We start from the raw sequence: 20,054 nt of genomic DNA, 5'->3' as shown, positions 1-20,054 counted from the left end.
CCTGATGTGTTCGTGATAGATAAAGAAGAAAGACTGAAAACTACAATACAGTATGCTTAAAGAATTGCTATATTTTCATGGCTAAGCTTTGCAGTATTTTAATCACATAATTTTGATTATTGGTTGGGGTATGTGATCAATATTCAAGGGCTATGTGTGGTAGCTATTACTTCAAGTTTCTGAGTAGTGTTATCAAATGTAGGTTCATGAGGGGGTGGCCCCTGGAGTTGAAGGAGTTACAGGGCCCATGGCATTAGTTTCTGGAGTTGCAGTGGAATCTTCAGCAGACTCTGAGCCATATGCATCGTCAGAGGCTTCAATCTCATCTTCAGTGTAATAAAAATACTCTTCAGGAGTGGTGACATCCTTTTCAGGCAAAGTTGTACCGGTGGCGGTAATGGCACTGGGGAGAACAGAAGTGAGAATGATAACAGGCAGAGTAGTGCCAAGGGTAGCAGTGTCCGCTTCTGGAGCAGCTGTTATGGTTTTAAGAACCTCTGCAGTGGCTGCAGTGTTGGTCACAGTGTCAGTTGCACTCTTGGTGCTCACTGTAGCGACTGTGGGGCTGGTCACAGTTACAGCAGTTTCTTGAATAGTTGTGCCAGTTTTAGCAGTCGTGGTTTCAATGGCAGAAATGGTTTCATCTATGGCAGCAGCAGTAGTATCAATTACAGCCATAGTTGTGTCACCTTCAAGGGTGTTTGTCTCTTGTCCAGTGGTGGGGAGAGCAGCAGACAGGGTGGTGATTTGAGATATGGAGGTAGTGACAGCAGCTGAGAGGGTAGTGGTAAGGGCTTTTATAGTAGGTGTAATTTGAGCCTTGCTAGTAGTAATATCATCAGCTCCTCTAGTGGCTGTCTTGGTGATGTTTGCAAAGGCAGTAGCTGGTGCTGTCTGTGAGGCAGTAGCTGCTTCTATGGAAATCTCTGATGGCTGCTTTTTTCGTTGATGTGGACAAGGCTTGTGAGGTTTAGATGTCTTTGTCTGAAGTCGAGAGGAATGAGATTTTATTGGACATGATGGTGGTGGATGAGGTTTTCGCACATGATGCTTACGTTTAAGTGGTAATGCTGGATACCCTGAAGACAGGTTAACAGAAGGCAAAGGTCTCTTCTTCCTTCGTTTGATTTTGGAAGGTAGATTCTGGCTTCCATCATAATTGCATCTTTGAGACTTTTTGTCTGTGGACTTAGTAATTCTTCTTGTAGTAGACGTGGAGCCTGTTAAGTTGTTTGGTGGAGATCGCTTAGATGCAACTCGCCTTGTGTTACTCTCAGGAACTTTAGAGTTTGCTCTTTTAGACTTAGGAACACGATGGCTCCTTATTGCACCTTGGGAAGATGACGTCTGTCTAAGTTCAGGTTTGGCAGTGGGAGTCTTTCGTTTTGTTGTCTTTATGGTTGATTTCTGTGTAGCACTGGCAACTGAAGACCTTTTCCCTGTATTGGGTGAAGATGATGTCTGTTTGGGTGTAGACTTGGTAACTTTTGACTGCTGTGGTTTAGTCTTATCAATTTCCTTTCTTTTTATACCAGTCTCGGTGAGAGATGACTGTTTGGACTTAGACTTGTCTCCTAAGGTCAGTTTGGGTGCACACTTGTGGATTAAATCCTGTTTTTCTGAAATTGATTTTGATTGAGGCTGTTTTAGTGCAGTGTTGTTAGCTAGAAATTGCTTTTTGGTAGAGGTGGACTTCTTTAGAGTATCTTGGAAAGGTAACGAGCGCTTGGATGTAGACTGGGAAGCTACAGATTTTTTAAATGCAGATGCCAGAGATGAGTTTGATAAAACAGATGGAGATGATCTTGGTCGAATTCCAGTATGTGAAACCTGGTTTGATGGCTGCTTTAATGTCTGGGCTTTGGCTTGTTTTAATGCAGCTTGTACATGAGGGGGTTTTGTTTTTCCGGTTTGGGCAGGTGAATTAAGCTTTGATAGCTTTTGTTTTGACTGGTCATGAGTTTTAAGACTCTCACTTGACTGCAAATAAAAAATATACAAGTAAAGAATTAAATACGTGGCATCAGGTCACATTGAGTGTATTTTAAAATATTCACTAGTAAAAGTTTCAAAACAGCCAATAATTTTTTTTTCAGATTTGATTTACATTTTTTGAAAAGATTACTTTATGGAGCAGTTTTAGATTGATGACGAATTTAGAGGAAGGTACAGAGTTCTCATATACTTCCTGCCTAGATATGCATGGTCTCTCCACTATTGTCAGGAACGGAACTACATTGACATATATTACTCAGAGTCTATAGTTTACATTAGACTTCACTTTTATACATTCCATGGGTTTTGACAAACATATAATTACATTTATTTACCATGCATTTACCATCTTATAGAATTCTAGGCTTCACTACCCTAAAAATCCTGTTTTCTCCTTATTCATCCTTCCTAATCCGTGGCAAGCATTGATATTTTTTCTGGCTTTATAGTTTTGTTTTTTTTAGAATGTGATATAATTGGAATCAAACAATATATAGCCTTTTCAGACTAATTCCTTTCATTTAGTAGTATGAATTTACGATTCCATCATGTGTTTTTCATGATTTAGTAACTCTCTCTTTCTTTTTTTTTATGTGCAGAAAAATATTCCACTACATGAATATACCATATTTATTTATTCAGTCACCACAAAAGGACAATTTGGTTTCTTCCAGATTTTGGCAATTATGAATAGAATGTCTAGGTACATAAAAATCCATAAAAACATCTGGGTACACACTTGTGTGTGAACATAAATTTCTGATATATATATATGTGTATGTGTAATATATATATATCTCCTCATTGTATGAATATACAATATACAGAAAGAAATATAATAAAGTTCATGGTACATATTTTAAAGGCAACACAGTATGAATTTTCCTGGTTGCAAGCACATTGATGTCTCACTCTGAGATGTTTTTCTGGCATATAACTGATATGAACATCTTTATCGTTTTCTAAATGAAAAGAAAAGTACCTGTTGACCAGTATTGAAAACTTACCAAGAAGAATGTAGTAAGGTTCAAGATAATCATAGATAAGATAAGAGCATTCATATTTTCTTTATGGACCCTAGCAAGAAATAATAATAAAGACAATCAATACCTAATTGTGGAGTGATAACAGATTATTCAAATCTGTATTTATTTTGGTAAATTATGATATTAAGACCTCTCAGGGAGCAATACTTCGCTAAATAATTTACTGGCTACTCAGGAGCTTTCTGCATTATTTATATATAATAATATGAGCATAATTATGTAAGTGTGACTAACACATATGTAGAAACAAATACATGCATAAATTATGCACAATACATATAATATATTATATTATACACCAGGGCTTTATATTATATACCAGGGCTTCCTTGGTGGCTCAGATGATAGTCTGCCTGCAAAGCAGAAGACCTGGGTTCAATTTCTGGGTCAGGAAGGTCCCCTGGAGAAGGGAATGGCAATCCACTCCAATATGGAGAATTCCGTGGACAGAGGAGCCTGGCCAGCTACAGTTCATGGGGTCTCAAAGAGTCGGACATGACTGAGAGACACACATACAGACACATGAGCATAATTTAGAATCACTGGAGTTAACAGCTTAATATTTTAACTATAAGAAGAAAATCATTATTAAAGCAAAAACTATTTTTAAAAAAGTTTTTAGGTTAAAAAATTTTAATTCACACTTTTAGGATGTTAAAGTCAATCCTTCCATAAAAGCCTGGAAGGGTCAAGGCAAGTGGTAAAGTCTGGATCCCTTTACCACCAGGAAGTGTCCTAGGTGGACTGAAGCATTCCTAAAATAGCATTTTTTTACTCAACAAAGACAAGTTTGCCTTGTGATTTTTTTTTTTCTTAAGTTGCATTTTATCAAAAGCTGCTATTCAGTGGTAGAACTTGAGTAATTCATAAAACTAAGCTTTGATTCAACTACAGACAGTGGAAGTGAGTGGAATTCATCCATTTTCAGTGGGTATAATCAGTGACCATCAGCAATTAGTTTAGTTGTCTTAGAAATTCTCAATTTCAATCTAAGAAAATCTCAATCTATCAGCATATAATTTCAATTATTAGTTTATCTATTACATTTGTGTCCAAACTATGGAAAACTTGGAGCCAGAAAAGGAAAATCTATGTCCCAATTTTATCTGCACAGATACCTTAGAAGGGGTTTCTCCTCTGGTTTCTGGTCAGGTTTTATCTTCTCTTAACCTCACTGGTTCTTTGGTAGTCCTCTCCAAAGGAAAGCTAGTGAGAAACTTTTGAATAAATAAACCTTTAGTCCCTGAATGTCCCTCCTACTTATTTTCTTTTGAGGATAGACTGAGAAAGCTTTAATAAGATTCCTTTTGGCAAGGGTTAATACTGATTAAAAGAAAGTCAAGCCTGTTGACAAAATCAGTTGCTTGTGTGTATTCTTCCATGGAAATATTACATTTTAGTAACATCTTTTCTTAGGAAAAAGAAGGTAATTTTATTCCTTATAAAATTTTTATCATTTGTTCTGTGACTTGAAATGATTAGATACAAATTTGTTGTTTCTGTGACATGAAGTACATCAAAGTTTTAACTTTAGGGTTCTTGTCTTAACCTTCCCAACAATGGTTATAGGTGTTTTGTAATTAGTTAATCAAAAGAATAACTTTTAAATTTAGAAACTATATTGATGCTAAATATTAATTTTATACGGGTGTTTAGGACTTTAAGCAATTAATTAATTAACTTATTTTTGTCTTCACAGGGTTATTTTTAGGGCTTTAATTTTGCCTTCAAGAGTTTCTGGATTTCTCAATATATTCTAATAAAATATACACATAAAAAGAGTGCACTTGATCTGCTTTTGTTCATCAGTCTAGACTATTAGGTTTATGGCCTTTATTCCAGTAATATTGGCATCTGGCCACCACAGCAGTTTATCACATTAGGAAGATTAAGAAAAGGATATGCCATCATTTCCTTTTTCTAAATAGTGTACTAAAGTTAAGATAATACTTAATATTGATACAACAATGTGGTTAGCATTCTGATAAGATTCAGGTTTCTTTCCTTGAAAATTGAGATTAAATTATAAAAACATTCTTTCTTTACCCTTTTATATTGTTGTGATTGGTATTATGATTTTCAGTAATTTTCTTTTGAGTTTAAAATTGACCTTTGGTAGTTTGGTTTATGATCAATAATAAACTGCCAAGGTTAACATTTTCCCTCCTAGATTTTGGTAAAGACAATTATAGATTATTTAATTCTATTAAATGGGTATTTTAATTTCAGTTATTAGCAACTGTTTTATGTCTTTACTTACTAATTTGTTTAGCAAATGTCTTGTTGTTCAGTGACTCAGTTGTGTCCAACTCTTTGTAACCCCATGAACTGCAGGACACTAGTCTTCCCTGTCCTTCACTATATCCTGAAGTTTGTTCAAACTCATGTCCATTGAGTTGGTGATGCCATTCAACCATCTCATCCTCTGTCAACCCCTTCTCCTCCTGCCCTCAATCTTTCCCAGCATCAGGGTCTTTTCCAATGAGTCAGCTCTGCATCAGGTGGCCAAAGTATTGGAGCTTCACTTTTAGCATCAGACCTTCCAATGAATATTCAAAGTTGATTTCCTCTAGGTATTCACTGGTTTAATCTCTTTTCTGTCCAAGGGACTCTCAAGAGCTTTCTATAGCAACACAATTTGAAAGCATCAATTCTTTGGCACTCAGCCTTCTTTGTGGTCCAACTCTCTGTGAATGACTACTGGAAAAATTTTGACTATATGGACCTTTGTCAGCTAAGTGATGTTTCTGCTTTTTAATATGCTGTCTGGGTTTGTCATAGTTTTTAAAGAAATTTATTTATTTTTAAAATGAAGGATAATTGCTATACAAGTGTGTTGTTTTCTGCCAAACACCAACATGGATCTGTCATAGGTGTACAAGGAGCAAATGTCTTTCAATTTCACAGCTGCAGTCACCGTCTGCAGTGATTTTGGAGCCCAAGAAAATAAAATCTGTCACTGCTTCCACTTTTTCTCCATCTATTTGCCATGAACTGATGGGCCCCAGATGCCATGATCTTAGTTTTTTGAATTTTGAGTTTTAAACCAGTTTTTCCACTCTCCTCTTTCATCTTCTTCACCTTCTTTAATTGCTCTTCATTTTTTGCTTTAGTGTGCATATATGAGGTTGCTAATATTTCTCTGGGCAATCTTAATTCCAGCTTGTGAGCCTTCCAGCCCAGCATTTTTCATGATGTACTCTGCCTATAAGTTAAATGAGTGGGGTGATAATATACAGCCTTGATGTACTCCTTTCCCAATTTTGAACCAGTTCATGGTTCCATGTCCGACTCTTAACTGTTGCTTCTAGTCCTGTGTACATGTTTCTCAGGAGTCTGGTAAGGTGGTATGATATTCCCATCTCTTTTAGAATTTTCCAGAGTTTGTTGTGATCCACACAGTTAAAGGCTTTAGCATACTCAGTGTCTTTATCTAGCTTCTATTATATAGTGTGGCTCAGTGGTAAAGAATCTGCCTGTAATGCAGGAGCCGCAGGAGCCGTAGGTTCAATCCCTGGGTCAGGAAGATCTCCTGGAGAAGGGCATGTCAACCCATTGCAGTATTCTTGCCTGGAGAATCCCATGGACAGAGGAGCCTGGGGGGATTATAGTCCATAGGGTCACAAAGAGTAAGACATGACTGAAGTGACTAAGCACAACACAGCACATACAATGTATTGGGGTTTCCCTGGTGGCTCAGATAGTATAGAATCTGCCTGCAATGCAGGAGACTTAGGTTCTATCCCTAGGTTGAGAAGATTCCCTGGAGAAGGTAATGGATACCTGCTCCAGTATTTTTGTCTGGAGAATTCCATGGATAGGAGGTCTGGTGGGTTATAGTCCATGGGGTTGCAAGAGTCAGACATGACTGAGCAACTGACACTTTCACTTCAAACAGTGTATTGGGTCTTACTTTAGAGAGACAATGGTGAGAGAACATAGTTTCTGTGCTCATAGGGCTTACCTCCCAGCAGAAGAGCTGGACGGGCAGGTATAAGAGGGGAACTGGTATGGGGAAAGGGAAAGGAACTGGTATGGAAAGGGTACTGTGGTAGCCCATGTGTGAAGTGTTTGGTATTAGAAGTTGGGGAAAGTTTTTCTTAAGGATGTGATATCTAAACCAAGGAGACCAATTTTGATAATGTGATATGAATTACCCAAAGGATTTCAGCAGCTTCAAGCAAGTGATGGTGTTGATGATAATGCAGCTAAAACCATCAGGGTTTGTTTCTGAGTCATTGGACTGAATGGTATGAGGATCTAATAGGGCTAGAGGAAGTAGGAAGGTAGTAATAGTAAGATCATGAAATTTAACTTTACTTTGTGAATGTTCTTTATGGATAAGGGATTAAAATTTATTGAATGCCCAGTTAATGGAGGATATTATCATGAATGTCTCAGATTCAAGGTTGATAGATTGAATTGCTAGAGTTCAAAACAAAACTCTACCATTTAGTGGATTTTTGTTCTTGGGCAAATTATTACTTAATCTCTCTGGGCCTCAGTTTCTTCATTTATATGTGAACATAATAATAGAGCTTCTTTAAGAGAGTTCTATGTGAAATAAAGTAAAACCTGTAAAATCTTTTATAGAGAGCCTGACACATATCAGTAAATCAAAAAATAGTACTTTCTACCTTATTTATTACCCAGAATCACACAGTTAAGCAAGCGATTTTGAGCAAAAGTTTAATTCAGTTCTACCCAAATCTAAAGCCTATAAATTTTCTCTGTATGTTTAACTAAAGTGTGGCTCAGATGATAAAGAATCCACCTGCAATGCAGGGATGCAGGAGACTCAGGTTCGATCACTGGATTGATAGGATCCCCTGGAGGAGGCTGTGGCAACTCACTCCAGTATTCTTGCCTGGAGAATCCCATGGACAGAGGAATTTGGAGGGCTACAGTCCATAGGGTCGCAAAGAGTCCCAACAGGACTGAGCGACTAACACTTCACTTTTCAACACTTTCATGCAAAATGAGGATCAATAAGAAGATATTTCAAGAGGTTACCAGTGAAGATTAAGAGGTTTATATGTGTGAAAACTTTTTATATATTTAAAAATGTGGTAAATAAATTATTATTATATAACTTATAACTGTGTTTTGGAAGACCTGAGAACTTTCAAATAGGCTGTTCTGCAAGACTGAATAATAAGATGTTTTTCTGTTTCTCACTAGAGCATGAGACCCTAGAGGTGGGGAGGAAACATGCTATATTCACATAGTGGGTATTTGGCAAATAATTGATAAATGAATGACTATGTGTGACCCTCCAGATCTCATTTATTTTCTGTGCTAAAGACATAATTTCTCATATGAACTACCTTTGCAGAAATGGACTTTACCTTTGAAAGTAATTTATCCAAATCCAAAATCACCAACTCACCAATGTATTTTCTTAAAATGGAAATTGTAGTTGAAGGATTTACTATGTCACAGGGAAGCCCCTATTAGTGTTAATTAAAAAAAAAAAAACAGAATCTGAAAGTAGAGAGTTATTTTATTTGGTGGGAATGTTAAGGACTGTGAACCTAGGAATTTGCCCTTGGGAATGATCTAGACTAAAATTGGCATTACTTTTGGGCACTTAATGCTAACTCTAGAGTTCTCATTCTCTCTCTTGGCTGCTCAAGAATCACTTCGTGGTCTTCTAGAATTGAACACTATGGCTTAGTTCTCCTCTGACCCCAATGACTTAGCCATAAATTTAGATTTTCCCATATCATCCTGAAGAAGATGGTCTTAATGAGTGGACCACTTTGAGACTCAGATGAAATTATGAGCTTTGCCTTTAATTAAATGTGTATTTCCAAATTCACACTAAATTTACCTTGGAATTTCAAAGTTTCAAATACCCCTGAGGTGTATTCACAGACTCTTTTGAAGTTAAGAGGTCCATTGCATTCGATTGGCTTTATTATGCAGGAATCAAAAAACTATATGTGACATAAATGTAAAATGAAAGAGGAGATGAGAAAGGAGTCGGATCTGTGAAAATCATATTCTCTCTTCACTGGAGGCAGACAACTGGCCAAAGGAAAGTTTGAAGTAGTCATTTGGCTTCAGCTAGACCTATAAAAATGACAATTTAGAGATTTAGTTCATAATGTGCTAACAGTTCTCATGATATGTATTTTATTTAGCTTCCATGATTTGCTACATGTCTGTATCCAAGGAGTTTATCTAACTAAATATATAAATTTAAATATTTAAATTCACCACTGAGTGAACTGATATAATTGTCATCTAATATTCACAGAAAGACACAGTCTATACATTCTTTTTTATAAGTGATCTTATGTTGTGTGGTTTTAACTTAGGAATCTAAGTTCTTGAGTTTTGAACAAATGTTAACTATTGAGATAATGATTATTTTATTAAAAACAATCATGTAATAATGTATTTTATATCAATAAAATAGATAGTTGCATACTCAATTACTTATTTTCATTTCGTGTCCATTAATTTTTTCATTTTCTTTTTGAAATTTTAATGAGTCAAAGATTTATCAGCTTACTGTCTTCTCTTTCTTACCAGATGTCCTATTAAATATAAACTCAGTAATAAAATTTACATATGCTGATCTTGGAAAATTAGAGTATGTTTTCTGTTTTTATTTATTTTTTAACAAATTAGCCCATATGGAAATAGCAGATGTACTAACTAAGCCTTACTATCTGAAATCAAGTGGGTTTGATTTGGTTTCCAGTTCTGAACTTTCAGCTGTAGCAATTTGCATTCCATAGCTTTTTTTTTTTTTCATTTGTGGATTCAAGATGGTAATATAATCCATTCCATATGCCTGCTACAGGATTAAACGGAGATTGTTATGTAGTTTTGATAATTTAGTAAGAACTTGATATTTTAGTTGAAAGTAAACTTTAATATTTACTAATTTTGCTTCATCTTTTCTAGAGCATTATATCACAGATTGATCGCTTTTTACAACTCATTCACAATATGCTTTCTCACTTGAATCTCATAGCAACCAAAATTATGAGAAAATGAAAGAGTGATGACTCTTCAGAGGGAGTAATGATTTGCTTAAAGTCACACAACAGAAAAAGCAGCCTTCTCTGATCTAATGCTATTTCCATTATATCACGCTGAGTTCATTTTAGACCAAAAATCATGTTGACAGTGTGATGAAAGTATTTGTTGCCTAGACCCTCAAAATTTTGTCACTCTCTTCCTAAATTATTTCACAATCTTTAGTTATTTTCTATCTTATTGATCTTTCTGTTTAACTTCTTCATATGTTTTAAATTATTTTGGACTCTGCCATTATCCATTGATCCAAATAATAAATATACATATTTTACATTATATTTAAAGTTATGAAAGTTTCCTCTTAATAAGTAGGTGCTTTTCAAGTTAAAAATTAGAATTTTTCCATGGGATTACCTTACAATATGAGAAATTTGGGTGCCTAAACTTATACATCCTTTCAGAAGTGATGCCTGAGATAAGATGCTGTGTGTAAAACATATTGTTTCCTTTCATTCTACTCTTACCAAAAGTAGAGTGCAAGAACACTGGTATGCAATTAAAATGTATTTAAACTCATATCTTATATGATTTTTTTCTAAGAAAACATATTTTTGAGATAAGAAAAATCATGAGTTTGACACTGTATTTTACTGTCTTTGTGTATGAATAGGAGTAAAACAAAAGTAATAGATTTAAGGAGTATACCAATTATTGAAAAGGTTTAATAATAAAATCTGCAATTTTTATTCATTTTGTAAGATAAGATATTTTAAAACTTTCTTGTTGGGAAAGAATCTAGTATATCAATGCTAAAGAACCAGCAAATGTAAGTTATAATTAGCCCATTTTGCCTTCTCTGTAACAGATTTAGTTTATCCATCTATGCTAGTTTACATGTTATGATTATATTAATAAGTCCATGAATCTTGGCTATTATTCGTTTTCTTTTGCTTATTTACCTGCGTTGTCTTCTTTGGTGTCTCCTTAGAGTTTTTAGACCACGGCTGAAGTAACTTGGACTGTGTTGGTCTCAGGAGCACTTGGAATAAGTTCTGAGGAAGCTTCTAGAGTAGCTACAGTGTTCACTATTGCTTCAGTGGTAGGTGTATTTGTAGTCTCAACAGTAGCAATGGTATTGCTGGTAGGGATGTCTGTTTTATCCTGATTTTTCTTTGGTGGAATGGCCATAAATGATAAATGTGGGTGTGGGTGACGTGCCATGGTAGTTGGCTGGGCTTGGCAGGACTCGGCAGGCACAGTATTTGGCAAGACTTGCCACTGAAGAATTTGGGCAGGTGACCTAACTGCAACTGGCTTTGCATAATATGGGAATGGAAGAAACTGATTATTAATTAGTGCAACTGGTCTGTGTTGGTAGTTACTGAGCCCATAACTAGGATACCTACTCAACGCATACTGAATTGGGATATATTTGACTATTTTGTCATTGAAGAATCTTTCATCTTTCTCACAGCACTGCAAAAAGAATAAATTATGCAGAATGGTATTATTGTAGGCTAGAGTGAAGAGATATCTTAAATCAGAATTTTAAAAAATAAATTGTTAGAGTATTTGATGTTAAGAAAGTACAACATTGGGGATAGTGAAAGCAGAAACCATATTATTTTATAAGATATGGATTTGTACGTCTTCCTTCCACTTCTTGATTTTCAGCAAATATTAAAAATAACATTAGTTTCAAAACAATTAGATGAGATAGCTCATAATGTAAACCACATTGCCCAGAGCTTGGCATATACAAAAAGTGCTCAGAAAATTTTGCACTTTATAAGTACCACAGCTAGACCAGTTTCATAGAGAGCTTTGACATACAGTATACAAGCATACTACACACAAAGAAAAAAATGTATATCTCTTTCCATATATATGTGTATATGTATATATACATGTATATATATTCTCACCACACGTTTGTAACTTTTTTATTTTATTTAGGGATTAGGCTAAGGGTGCATTTTTTCTAACCTAATTCTAGCAAAATAGTAAAACTAATGTGATGTGGATTCTTGGATTTATATGTTGGGTTTTTTTTTTCTGCTTAGTTTTATCCATTAAAGATCAGTTAGGAAATTTTCCATTTTTTTTGCCATGGTTCTATTAATTAGATGCAATCATAAAATATATTAGTTAGGTGCAGTTAATTATAATTATATACTGATATATTAATATTAGTATATTAATGTATATTAATGTATATTAGTATATTATATGATAATATAATGTATAATTATATAATATAATTATATATAATTATATTATATAATTATACATTATATTATCATATAATATAATATATTATTATATATTATAATATTTATATATGTATAATATATAATGATGTGATATGGATTCCTGGGTTTATATATCTTTATATAATTTATAAAAATTTTATAATTTATAATATTTACATATATTAGATATAATATCATAATATTTATATATTATATATATTATATTATATATTCAATTCAGTTCAGTCACTCAGTCATGTCTGACTCTTTGCGACCCCATGAACTGCAGCACACCAGGCCTCCCTGTCCATCACCAACTCCTGGAGTCCACCCAAACCCATGTCCATTGAGTTGGTGATGCCATCCAACCATCTAATCCTCTGTCGTTCCCTTCTCCTCCTGCCCTCAATCTTTCCCAGCATGTGATATATATCACATTATATTGCATACATATAATATAATGTTATATATATATATTTAATATAATATATATATTCCACATCACATCACCTCATGTAATATATTGTGATATAATGTGATATATATCACATCATGTGATATGATATACAATATTATATTATAATTGATTATAATAATTGATTAGTTCTATTAACTAATTAATTAATATTAATTAGGAACAGTTATAAAATATAAAATCATTAGATCTTTCCTTATGAATAGAAACAAATTAATGAAATACCTCAAAGCAAGGCTTTCTCACGAAAGGAGACATATTTAAAGGTATTCAATCAAACAAACTGGGGGAAGTAAATACAAGTGTATGAGAAGCATCCGAAGATGTTTCAGAGAGGGATCATTCCCCATTTCTTAAAAAGTAGACAGAAGAAATATTAAGCTTTGTTTTTGTTTTCATTGTTTTCCCAGTATTAAATCTGAGAAGGTTTTCTCATGTTGCTAAATACTCATGAAAATCAACATGACTTGGCCTGTAAAGTGATACCAAGATTTTCAGATAAGCATTGATGTTGATTCGTATGATTGGCTGCTGAAATGATTATTTTTATAAAGATTATTCAATTATTTTATGTAATTTAAATATTTACTTAGTCTTTAGCTAGAAGGCATTTTAATATCATTAAACTTTGCAGAATTTAATTCTTTGGATTCATATCTCTATTGGAAACAAACTTACTGTTGATTGTTCCTGGTTTTGCTCCTGAGCACCCTGGTGAGATTCAGAGAATCGGAAATAAAAAGTTAGAGGAAAAAAAGCATGCTAGAGTCTAGTTTTTGTGATTTTAAAATATCTTTTATAAAAAAGATAAAACATGTTTTTCTTGCTTTTATTTTAGTATTGTAAAATATTATAAAGCACTTTTTAGGTTATCTAATCTATAGTCTGTGAAGCCCTCAAGAAATGACAGATATATGCTAACTAAAATAGCAATACTGAGCCCCATGATTAAGTTGTTCTTAAAAATCACTGTTTAGGGAGAAAAATTCAAGATTGAAAAGAATATGATCATTTGATCTCTGTACCAACAATTATGTATGATATTGCTTAAATGAAGAACATGAACAACCTATATTCAATTTGTATTGAATATATATTGCTAAAATAAGAGGAGAATTGAGCATATTTTTCTGTTTCTGCTCTCCTAAGATGATTTGTGAGATTTTCTTGATTAAAAAATTGCTTTTAGCGTAACACTGGTATATAAATGTTATATAAATAATAGCATTTAAAAAATTATCATGTATTTATAGTACTTTTCTTAGTTCTGGATTGTAAGATGCATAGGAAATCAGGAGTGAGAAAGTAGTTTCCAGGCATATCTATATGAAGCTTTAAAACTTACAAAAGGTGAGTTCATAATGGTAAATAGTTTAAGATGACAGCTTTAGTTTAAGACTTTTCACACATATCCCTGGGATATAAAAGATCCTATAAACCTTTAAGAAGTTCTTGGTATCGGATATCAGAGATTTTAAAAAAATAATAAAATACAGGGACTTATTTACCTCTAAATTTATTAAGTCATTAGTTTAAAATTTTAAAAGTTATATTAATATTGAAAGTTTGCCTACACTAAAAAATCCTGAAAATTTAGATATGGATTTGAATATTATATCAGTCTATATATATTATGTATTCCTGGTATATGTTCATTTTAGTATCTTGTATCTTAAATTTTTTTAAAGATGTATGATCTCATATCATTTTTACATCACCTCAGTTTTCATACTTGCATATTTAAAGTTGAAAAACAATGATTACATCATGAAATGTTCGCTCTTTATTGTTAACTTTTACAGGTTTATAAAAAAATCTTTTTTTTATAAATACAGACATGGATAACATCTGGATAGACATCAATGGACTTTTAAAATGATCTATGAACTGTAGCCCACCAGGTTCCCCTGTCCATGGAATTCTCCAGGTAAGATACTCGAGTGGGTAGCCATTCCCTCCTCCGGGGAAATTTTCCCAATTCAAGGATGAAAACTAGGTCTCCTGCACGCAGGCAGATTCTTTACCATCTGAGACACCAGGGAAACCCAGATGTCAATGGTCTTTTAAATAGTTTCCCGTTATTTCTTAAAACAGTCTTTCAAAAATATTATTTTGGGGGGGAAATTCTTTGACAGAAATTATTACACTGCTGTACAGTAAAGATACTCCAATTTATAATGCCACCAATAGACTATAAGATTGTGCAGTTCATCTTGCAATTGCTAGTAATAAATATTATCTTAGCTATTTATATTTTGGAGAGAAGGAATAATTTAGGGCGTAAAAGATGCTACAACATTGCTGTATTAAGTTGTATGATTTTGATTGGGTAAGTAAGATTGTATAATAAGATTGGATGGTAAAAAATATATAAACCTTCATTCTTCTTTTGAATTATTTGTTCATATCCTTGGGGCTTGTAGCTTTGTGAGGACAGGAAGGAGAGTTTGGGGCTAGCACTGGATGAAATAGTTCAAGAAGATGTTTTCAGAGGTCAAACAGTAGTGAATCACTTTCTGATTTAAACTTTAACCTCTATTCTGCAAGAGAAAGCTCAAGTTCTAAATATGCAGGTGTCCACAATAAAATCAATTTTCAAAGAAGAAAGGAAGAAAAGAAGTGTGAAGGTCATAGTAATTCAAATTTTTGAAAAGACTCTAATAATTTACCAAATAGAATTATTTAAGAGATATTAACTTGAAAGCAAAACTAAATTTAATAATAAATGAATTATGAAACAAGGACTAGTGCTGTTCCAAATTTTACAATTTAAGAGGAGGTCATCAGTTCAGTTCAGCTGCTCAGTCGTGTCTGACTCTTTGTGATCCCACGGACTGCAGCACTCCAGGCTTCCCTGTCCATCACCAACTCTTGGAGCTTACTTAAACTCATGTTCAAAGTCAGTGATGTCATTCAACCATCTCATCCTCTGTTGTCCCCTTCTCTTCCTGCCTTCGATCTTTCCCAGCATCAGGGTCTTCTCCAATGAGTTGGTTCTTCACATCAGATGGCCAAAATATTGGAGCTTCAGCTTCAGAATCTGTCCTTCCAATGAATATTCAGGACTGATTTCCTTTAGGACAGACTGGTTGGATCTCCTTGCAGTCCAAAGGATTATCAAGTGTCTTCTTCAACACCACAGTTCAAAAGCATCAATTCTTCGGCGCTCAGCTTTCTTTATAGTCCAACTCTCACATCCATAAATGACTACTCGAAAAAACATAGCCTTGACCAGAGAGACCTTGGTTGGCAAAGTGATGTCTCTGCTTTTTAATATGCTATCTAGGTTGGTCATAGCGTTTCTTCAAAGGAGCAAGCGTCTTTTAATTTCATGGCTGCAGTCACCATCTGCAGTGATTTTGGAGTCCCCCCAAGACAAAGTCTATCATTGTTTCCATTGTTTCCCCAACTATTTGCCATGAAGTGATGGGACCAGATGCCATGATCTTAGTTTTCTGAATGTTGAGCTTCAAGCCAACCTTTTCACTCTCCTCTTTCACTTTCATCAAGAGGCTTTTGAGTTCCTCTTCACTTTCTGCCATAAGGGTGGTGTCATCTGCATATCTGAGGTTATTGATATTTCTCCCAGCAATCTTGATTCCAACTTGTGCTTCATCCAGCCCAGCATTTCTCATGATGTACTATGCATACAAGTTAATAAGCAGGGTGACAATATACAACCTTGATATACTCCTTTCCTGATTTGGAACCAGTCTGTTGTCCCATGTCCAGTTCTAACTGTTGCTTCTTGACCTGCATACAGATTTTTCAGGAGGCAGGTCAAGTGGTCTGCTATTCCCATCTCTTTATGAATTTTCCACAGTTTGTTGTAGAGTAGAAGTAGTTTGTTACAGAGTAGAAAGACTTGTGCTCATCTTTTCCTGCAAGAAGTCCAAAATTTCAACTTGCTGCTGAACAACCATCAACAGGAGAATGTTGGATCCCACTGAGGAAAGATACCTCACATCCAAGGGCAAAGGAGAAGCCCCAGCAAGATGGTAGAGGGGTGAAATAGCGTTTAGAATCAAAGTACATACCCACCAGAGATGCTTGGAGGGCTCAAATAAACCTGGTATGCACCAGGACCCAGAGATCCCACAGACACTGAGCCAGAACTTTGTTTGAATGTCTTCTGCAGAGGTACAGGTCAGCGGTTGACTGCTGCAGGGCAGGAGCTCTGGGTGCAGTAGACCTGGGTATGGCATAAGCCCTCTTGGAGGAGGTCACCATTAACCCCACCATAGAGCCTCCAGAACTTACACAGGACTGAGGAAACAGACTCTTGGAGGGCACAAACAAAAGCTTGTGCACACCAGGACCCAAGAGAAAGAAGCAGTGACCCCACAAGAGACTGACCCAGACTTGCCCGTGAGTGTCCAGGAGTCTCTGGCAGAGGCATCTGTCAGCGGTGGCCTGCTGCAGGCTGGGGGCAGTGAGTGCAGCAGTGCATGCATGGGACCTTTTGAAGGAGGTTGCCATTATCTTCATTACCTCCACCATAGTTTGCCTCAGGTCAAACAACAGGGAGGGAACACAGCCCCACCCATCAGCAAAAAATTAGATTAAAGATTTACTGAGCATGGCCTTACCCATCAGAACAAGAGGAGGTCATAAAGCATCAGATATTTAAAAATTTAAATTTGTTTATTTTTAATTGGAGGATAATTGCTTTACAATACTGTGTTGGTTTCTGCCATACATTAACATGAATCAGCAACTGGTATGTTATGTCCCCTCCCTCTTGAATCTCCCTTCCACCTCCCACCCCATCCTACCCCTCTAGGTTGTCACAGAGCCCTAGGTTTGAGCTCCCTGCATCATACAGCAAATTTCCACTGGCTATCTAATTTTACACATGGTAATGTATAATGGGGGCGGGAGGAGAAGGGGACGACAGAGAATGAGATGGCTCGATGGCATCACCGACTCTATGGACATGAGTTTGAGTGAACTCCGGGAGTTGGTGATGGACAGGGAGGCCTGGTGTGCTGTGATTCATGGGGTCGCAGAGAGTCGGACACGACTGAGCGACTGAACTGAACTGAATGTATAATGTTTTTAATTAAATTCCTATCTCACACAAACTCCAGTCTGTTTGGAGACTAAATTCTTAAAATATTGGGAGCTTGTTTTGAAGAGGGAATTCATAGGACCTAGACTCCATCTTAGGCCTGTTTATGCTGATCATGCTCGGCCACTTCTCCAATGGACTCTGAACTCTGTGCTTAGTGCCTACGGAAACTACAATAGAAAGATAAGACCCCCTCTAGACAGGGGAATCTTGAAGATCACATCCAGGTTACTCATTGCCTAAGAGAAAACATACTTTAATTGCCCCTGCCTCCAGACAGTTCATAAATTCTTTCCTGCCTATCGGAATGTAATCACAGGCTTATTGATTATTAACTGTTTGAACACCTAACACATGAATGATGGGGCTATTGTGATTGTATTTACCCTTCCTTTATTTTATGTAAGTCTCAAGGAAATTGGGGTGGTGGGTTCGACGTACACATAGGGTATAAAAGATTTTCACAAATGGTGGTCGGGGTCCTTGGCTAAGAGGAAACTCTGCCTTGGGCCCGCTGGTGTAATAAACTGCACTCCACTATCTACATTGTCCTTCTGAGTGAATTTGTGTCCTGGAACGCTTGGCTATAACAGTTTAAGCTTTTCTTTTTTTTTTTTTTTACCAATTTCAAATAGCTTGATATGTATGCTTAACATTCAAATATATTGTAACTTTTGTTATAATCTTCATAATCTGTCAACTCCCTCTCAGGGAATGTATCCATAAATAACTATGATTTTCAGGCATTTTCTTGAATTACACGCTGTAATGTAGTATAATTACATGTAACATGAAAAAGGTTTGGGATTTTTTTCTTTTAATTTTTTTGACTAGTTTTCCTCATTGTTTTGGCTATTGGTCTGTTTTATTTTCATGTTCATTTGGGGATCCCAGGCACTTATTTGCCAACAGTAAGAACAGGAAAATTAACAGCTGATGCTTTCAGATGTTTGCCTAAAAATCAAAGAGGTGTTTATGGATATAATCCCTGAGAGGGAGTTGACACAATGGAAATATTATAACAAAAGTTACAATATATTTAAATATTAAAAGTACAAGTCAAATTATTTGAAATCGGTTAAAAAAAAAGCTTAAACAAGCTCCTAGTATTTTAAAAATTTAGTTCCTAAACAAATTGGAGTTTGCATGAAATAAGAATTTAGCTAAAAACATTTCTGATCTTCGTCTATGGTTTATATATTTATTTTTTGTGAATTATTTTAAGTGCATATTATAATTTAAAAATACTGTCAAGATTTTTCCCCCAAGTGTATTTTCTCTATTATATGAGAATTTTAAATGTTTTCTATAGATGATAAAGTGTGATTTCTTTATTCCTAGAAACCAGAAGACTATCCAGAAGAATATGACTTTAATAAGAAAAATAAATGTAAAAATAAATTACTTATGCAGCTATTTTGTTCTATAAAATATAACTGTATTTAGAAATTTACACAATTAAAACCCTTAAATAAATTTAAAAAAATGATACAAACTGATTAGATGAAATTAACTCACCAAAAATGGCAGGGTTAATGCCAGGATAGTCACAACTAGGAAAAATCTCTTCATCTTTGCACCTAAAATTAAATTAAAAACATTAGATTAACAGGATCTGTTGCTGATAATTTAGGAGTGATTTGGAGCAATGTTTTCTTTGGTTTAAGGTGGGAAAAGCCAGATTTAGAGGGAGATATAGCCAATGTGAAAAATCTATTTTATCAAAAGCTTTAGAAAAACCAAACGGTAGGAAATATATGAATTTAATTTTTGGTTTTGTTACTGAATGTGTCTTTACAAGGTTAATCCAGTATTCATTTCATATGTACCAAGAACCTAGTAGAAACAAAGCTCTGTGTGTCAGTTTTGAGATTATTAAGGTGAATTGGACAAGTAACATAAATTTTAGGAAGAGTTGCAATGTACACAAATCACTGTTAGAGAAAAGAGAGTAGAAAGTGGCACAAAAGTGCTGTTCTACCGATAGAAGTGTTCAGTTAAGAAATCAATAAATTATTTCTGTAGGACATAGAATATAGGTGGAGCTGCTGCTGCTGCTGCTGCTAAGTCACTTCAGTCGTGTCCGACTCTGTGTGACCCCATAGATGGAAGCCCACCAGGCTCCCCCGTCCCTGGGATTCTCCAGGCAAGAACACTGGAGTGGGTTGCCATTTCCTTCTCCAATGTGTGAAAGTGGAAAGTGAAAAGTGAAAGTGAAGTCG

At 35.1% G+C, this 20,054-nt stretch overlaps 2 protein-coding genes across 2 annotated transcripts; both read right to left on the bottom strand.

Annotated features, from left to right (window-relative positions):
• Positions 1-204: 204 nt before the first annotated feature.
• On the bottom strand, positions 205-3,056 carry LOC148777871 (uncharacterized). Its single transcript, XM_088836128.1, has 2 exons — positions 3,003-3,056; positions 205-1,980 (listed from the first exon to the last, which is right to left on the bottom strand). Exons 1-2 carry the CDS (start codon positions 3,054-3,056, stop codon positions 205-207), a joined length of 1,830 nt encoding a protein of 609 aa, XP_088692254.1.
• A 5,896-nt stretch (positions 3,057-8,952) lies between these two features.
• CSN3 (casein kappa) lies at positions 8,953-19,404 on the bottom strand. The gene is made up of 4 exons (XM_088836089.1): positions 19,351-19,404; positions 13,440-13,472; positions 10,994-11,510; positions 8,953-9,116 (listed from the first exon to the last, which is right to left on the bottom strand). The coding sequence occupies exons 1-3, from the start codon at positions 19,402-19,404 to the stop codon at positions 11,028-11,030; spliced, it is 570 nt and encodes a 189-aa protein (XP_088692215.1). The 3' UTR covers positions 8,953-9,116; positions 10,994-11,027.
• Positions 19,405-20,054: the final 650 nt, after the last annotated feature.

The sequence above is a fragment of the Moschus berezovskii genome, chromosome 5 (genome assembly GCF_049115385.1).
Source record: "Moschus berezovskii isolate FMDL1 chromosome 5, NW_MosBer_1.0, whole genome shotgun sequence".
NCBI classification, from domain to species: domain Eukaryota; kingdom Metazoa; phylum Chordata; class Mammalia; order Artiodactyla; family Moschidae; genus Moschus; species Moschus berezovskii.
The sequence above is the reverse complement of the archived record's forward strand: the minus strand, read 5'-3'. Positions and strand labels throughout refer to the sequence as shown.

Excerpts from the sequence above, each read along its gene's own strand:
- LOC148777871 (XM_088836128.1), bottom strand. The coding sequence starts at position 3,056 with ATGAATGCTCTTATCTTATCTATGATTATCTTGAACCTTACTACATTC. Across the intron at positions 1,981-3,002 it reads ACCTTACTACATTCTTCTTG|TCAAGTGAGAGTCTTAAAAC; the intron begins GTAAGTTTTCAA and ends TTTTATTTGCAG.
- CSN3 (XM_088836089.1), bottom strand. The coding sequence starts at position 19,404 with ATGAAGAGATTTTTCCTAGTTGTGACTATCCTGGCATTAACCCTGCCA. Across the intron at positions 13,473-19,350 it reads CATTAACCCTGCCATTTTTG|GGTGCTCAGGAGCAAAACCA; the intron begins GTGAGTTAATTT and ends GAATCTCACCAG. Across the intron at positions 11,511-13,439 it reads AAAACCAGGAACAATCAACA|TGCTGTGAGAAAGATGAAAG; the intron begins GTAAGTTTGTTT and ends TTCTTTTTGCAG.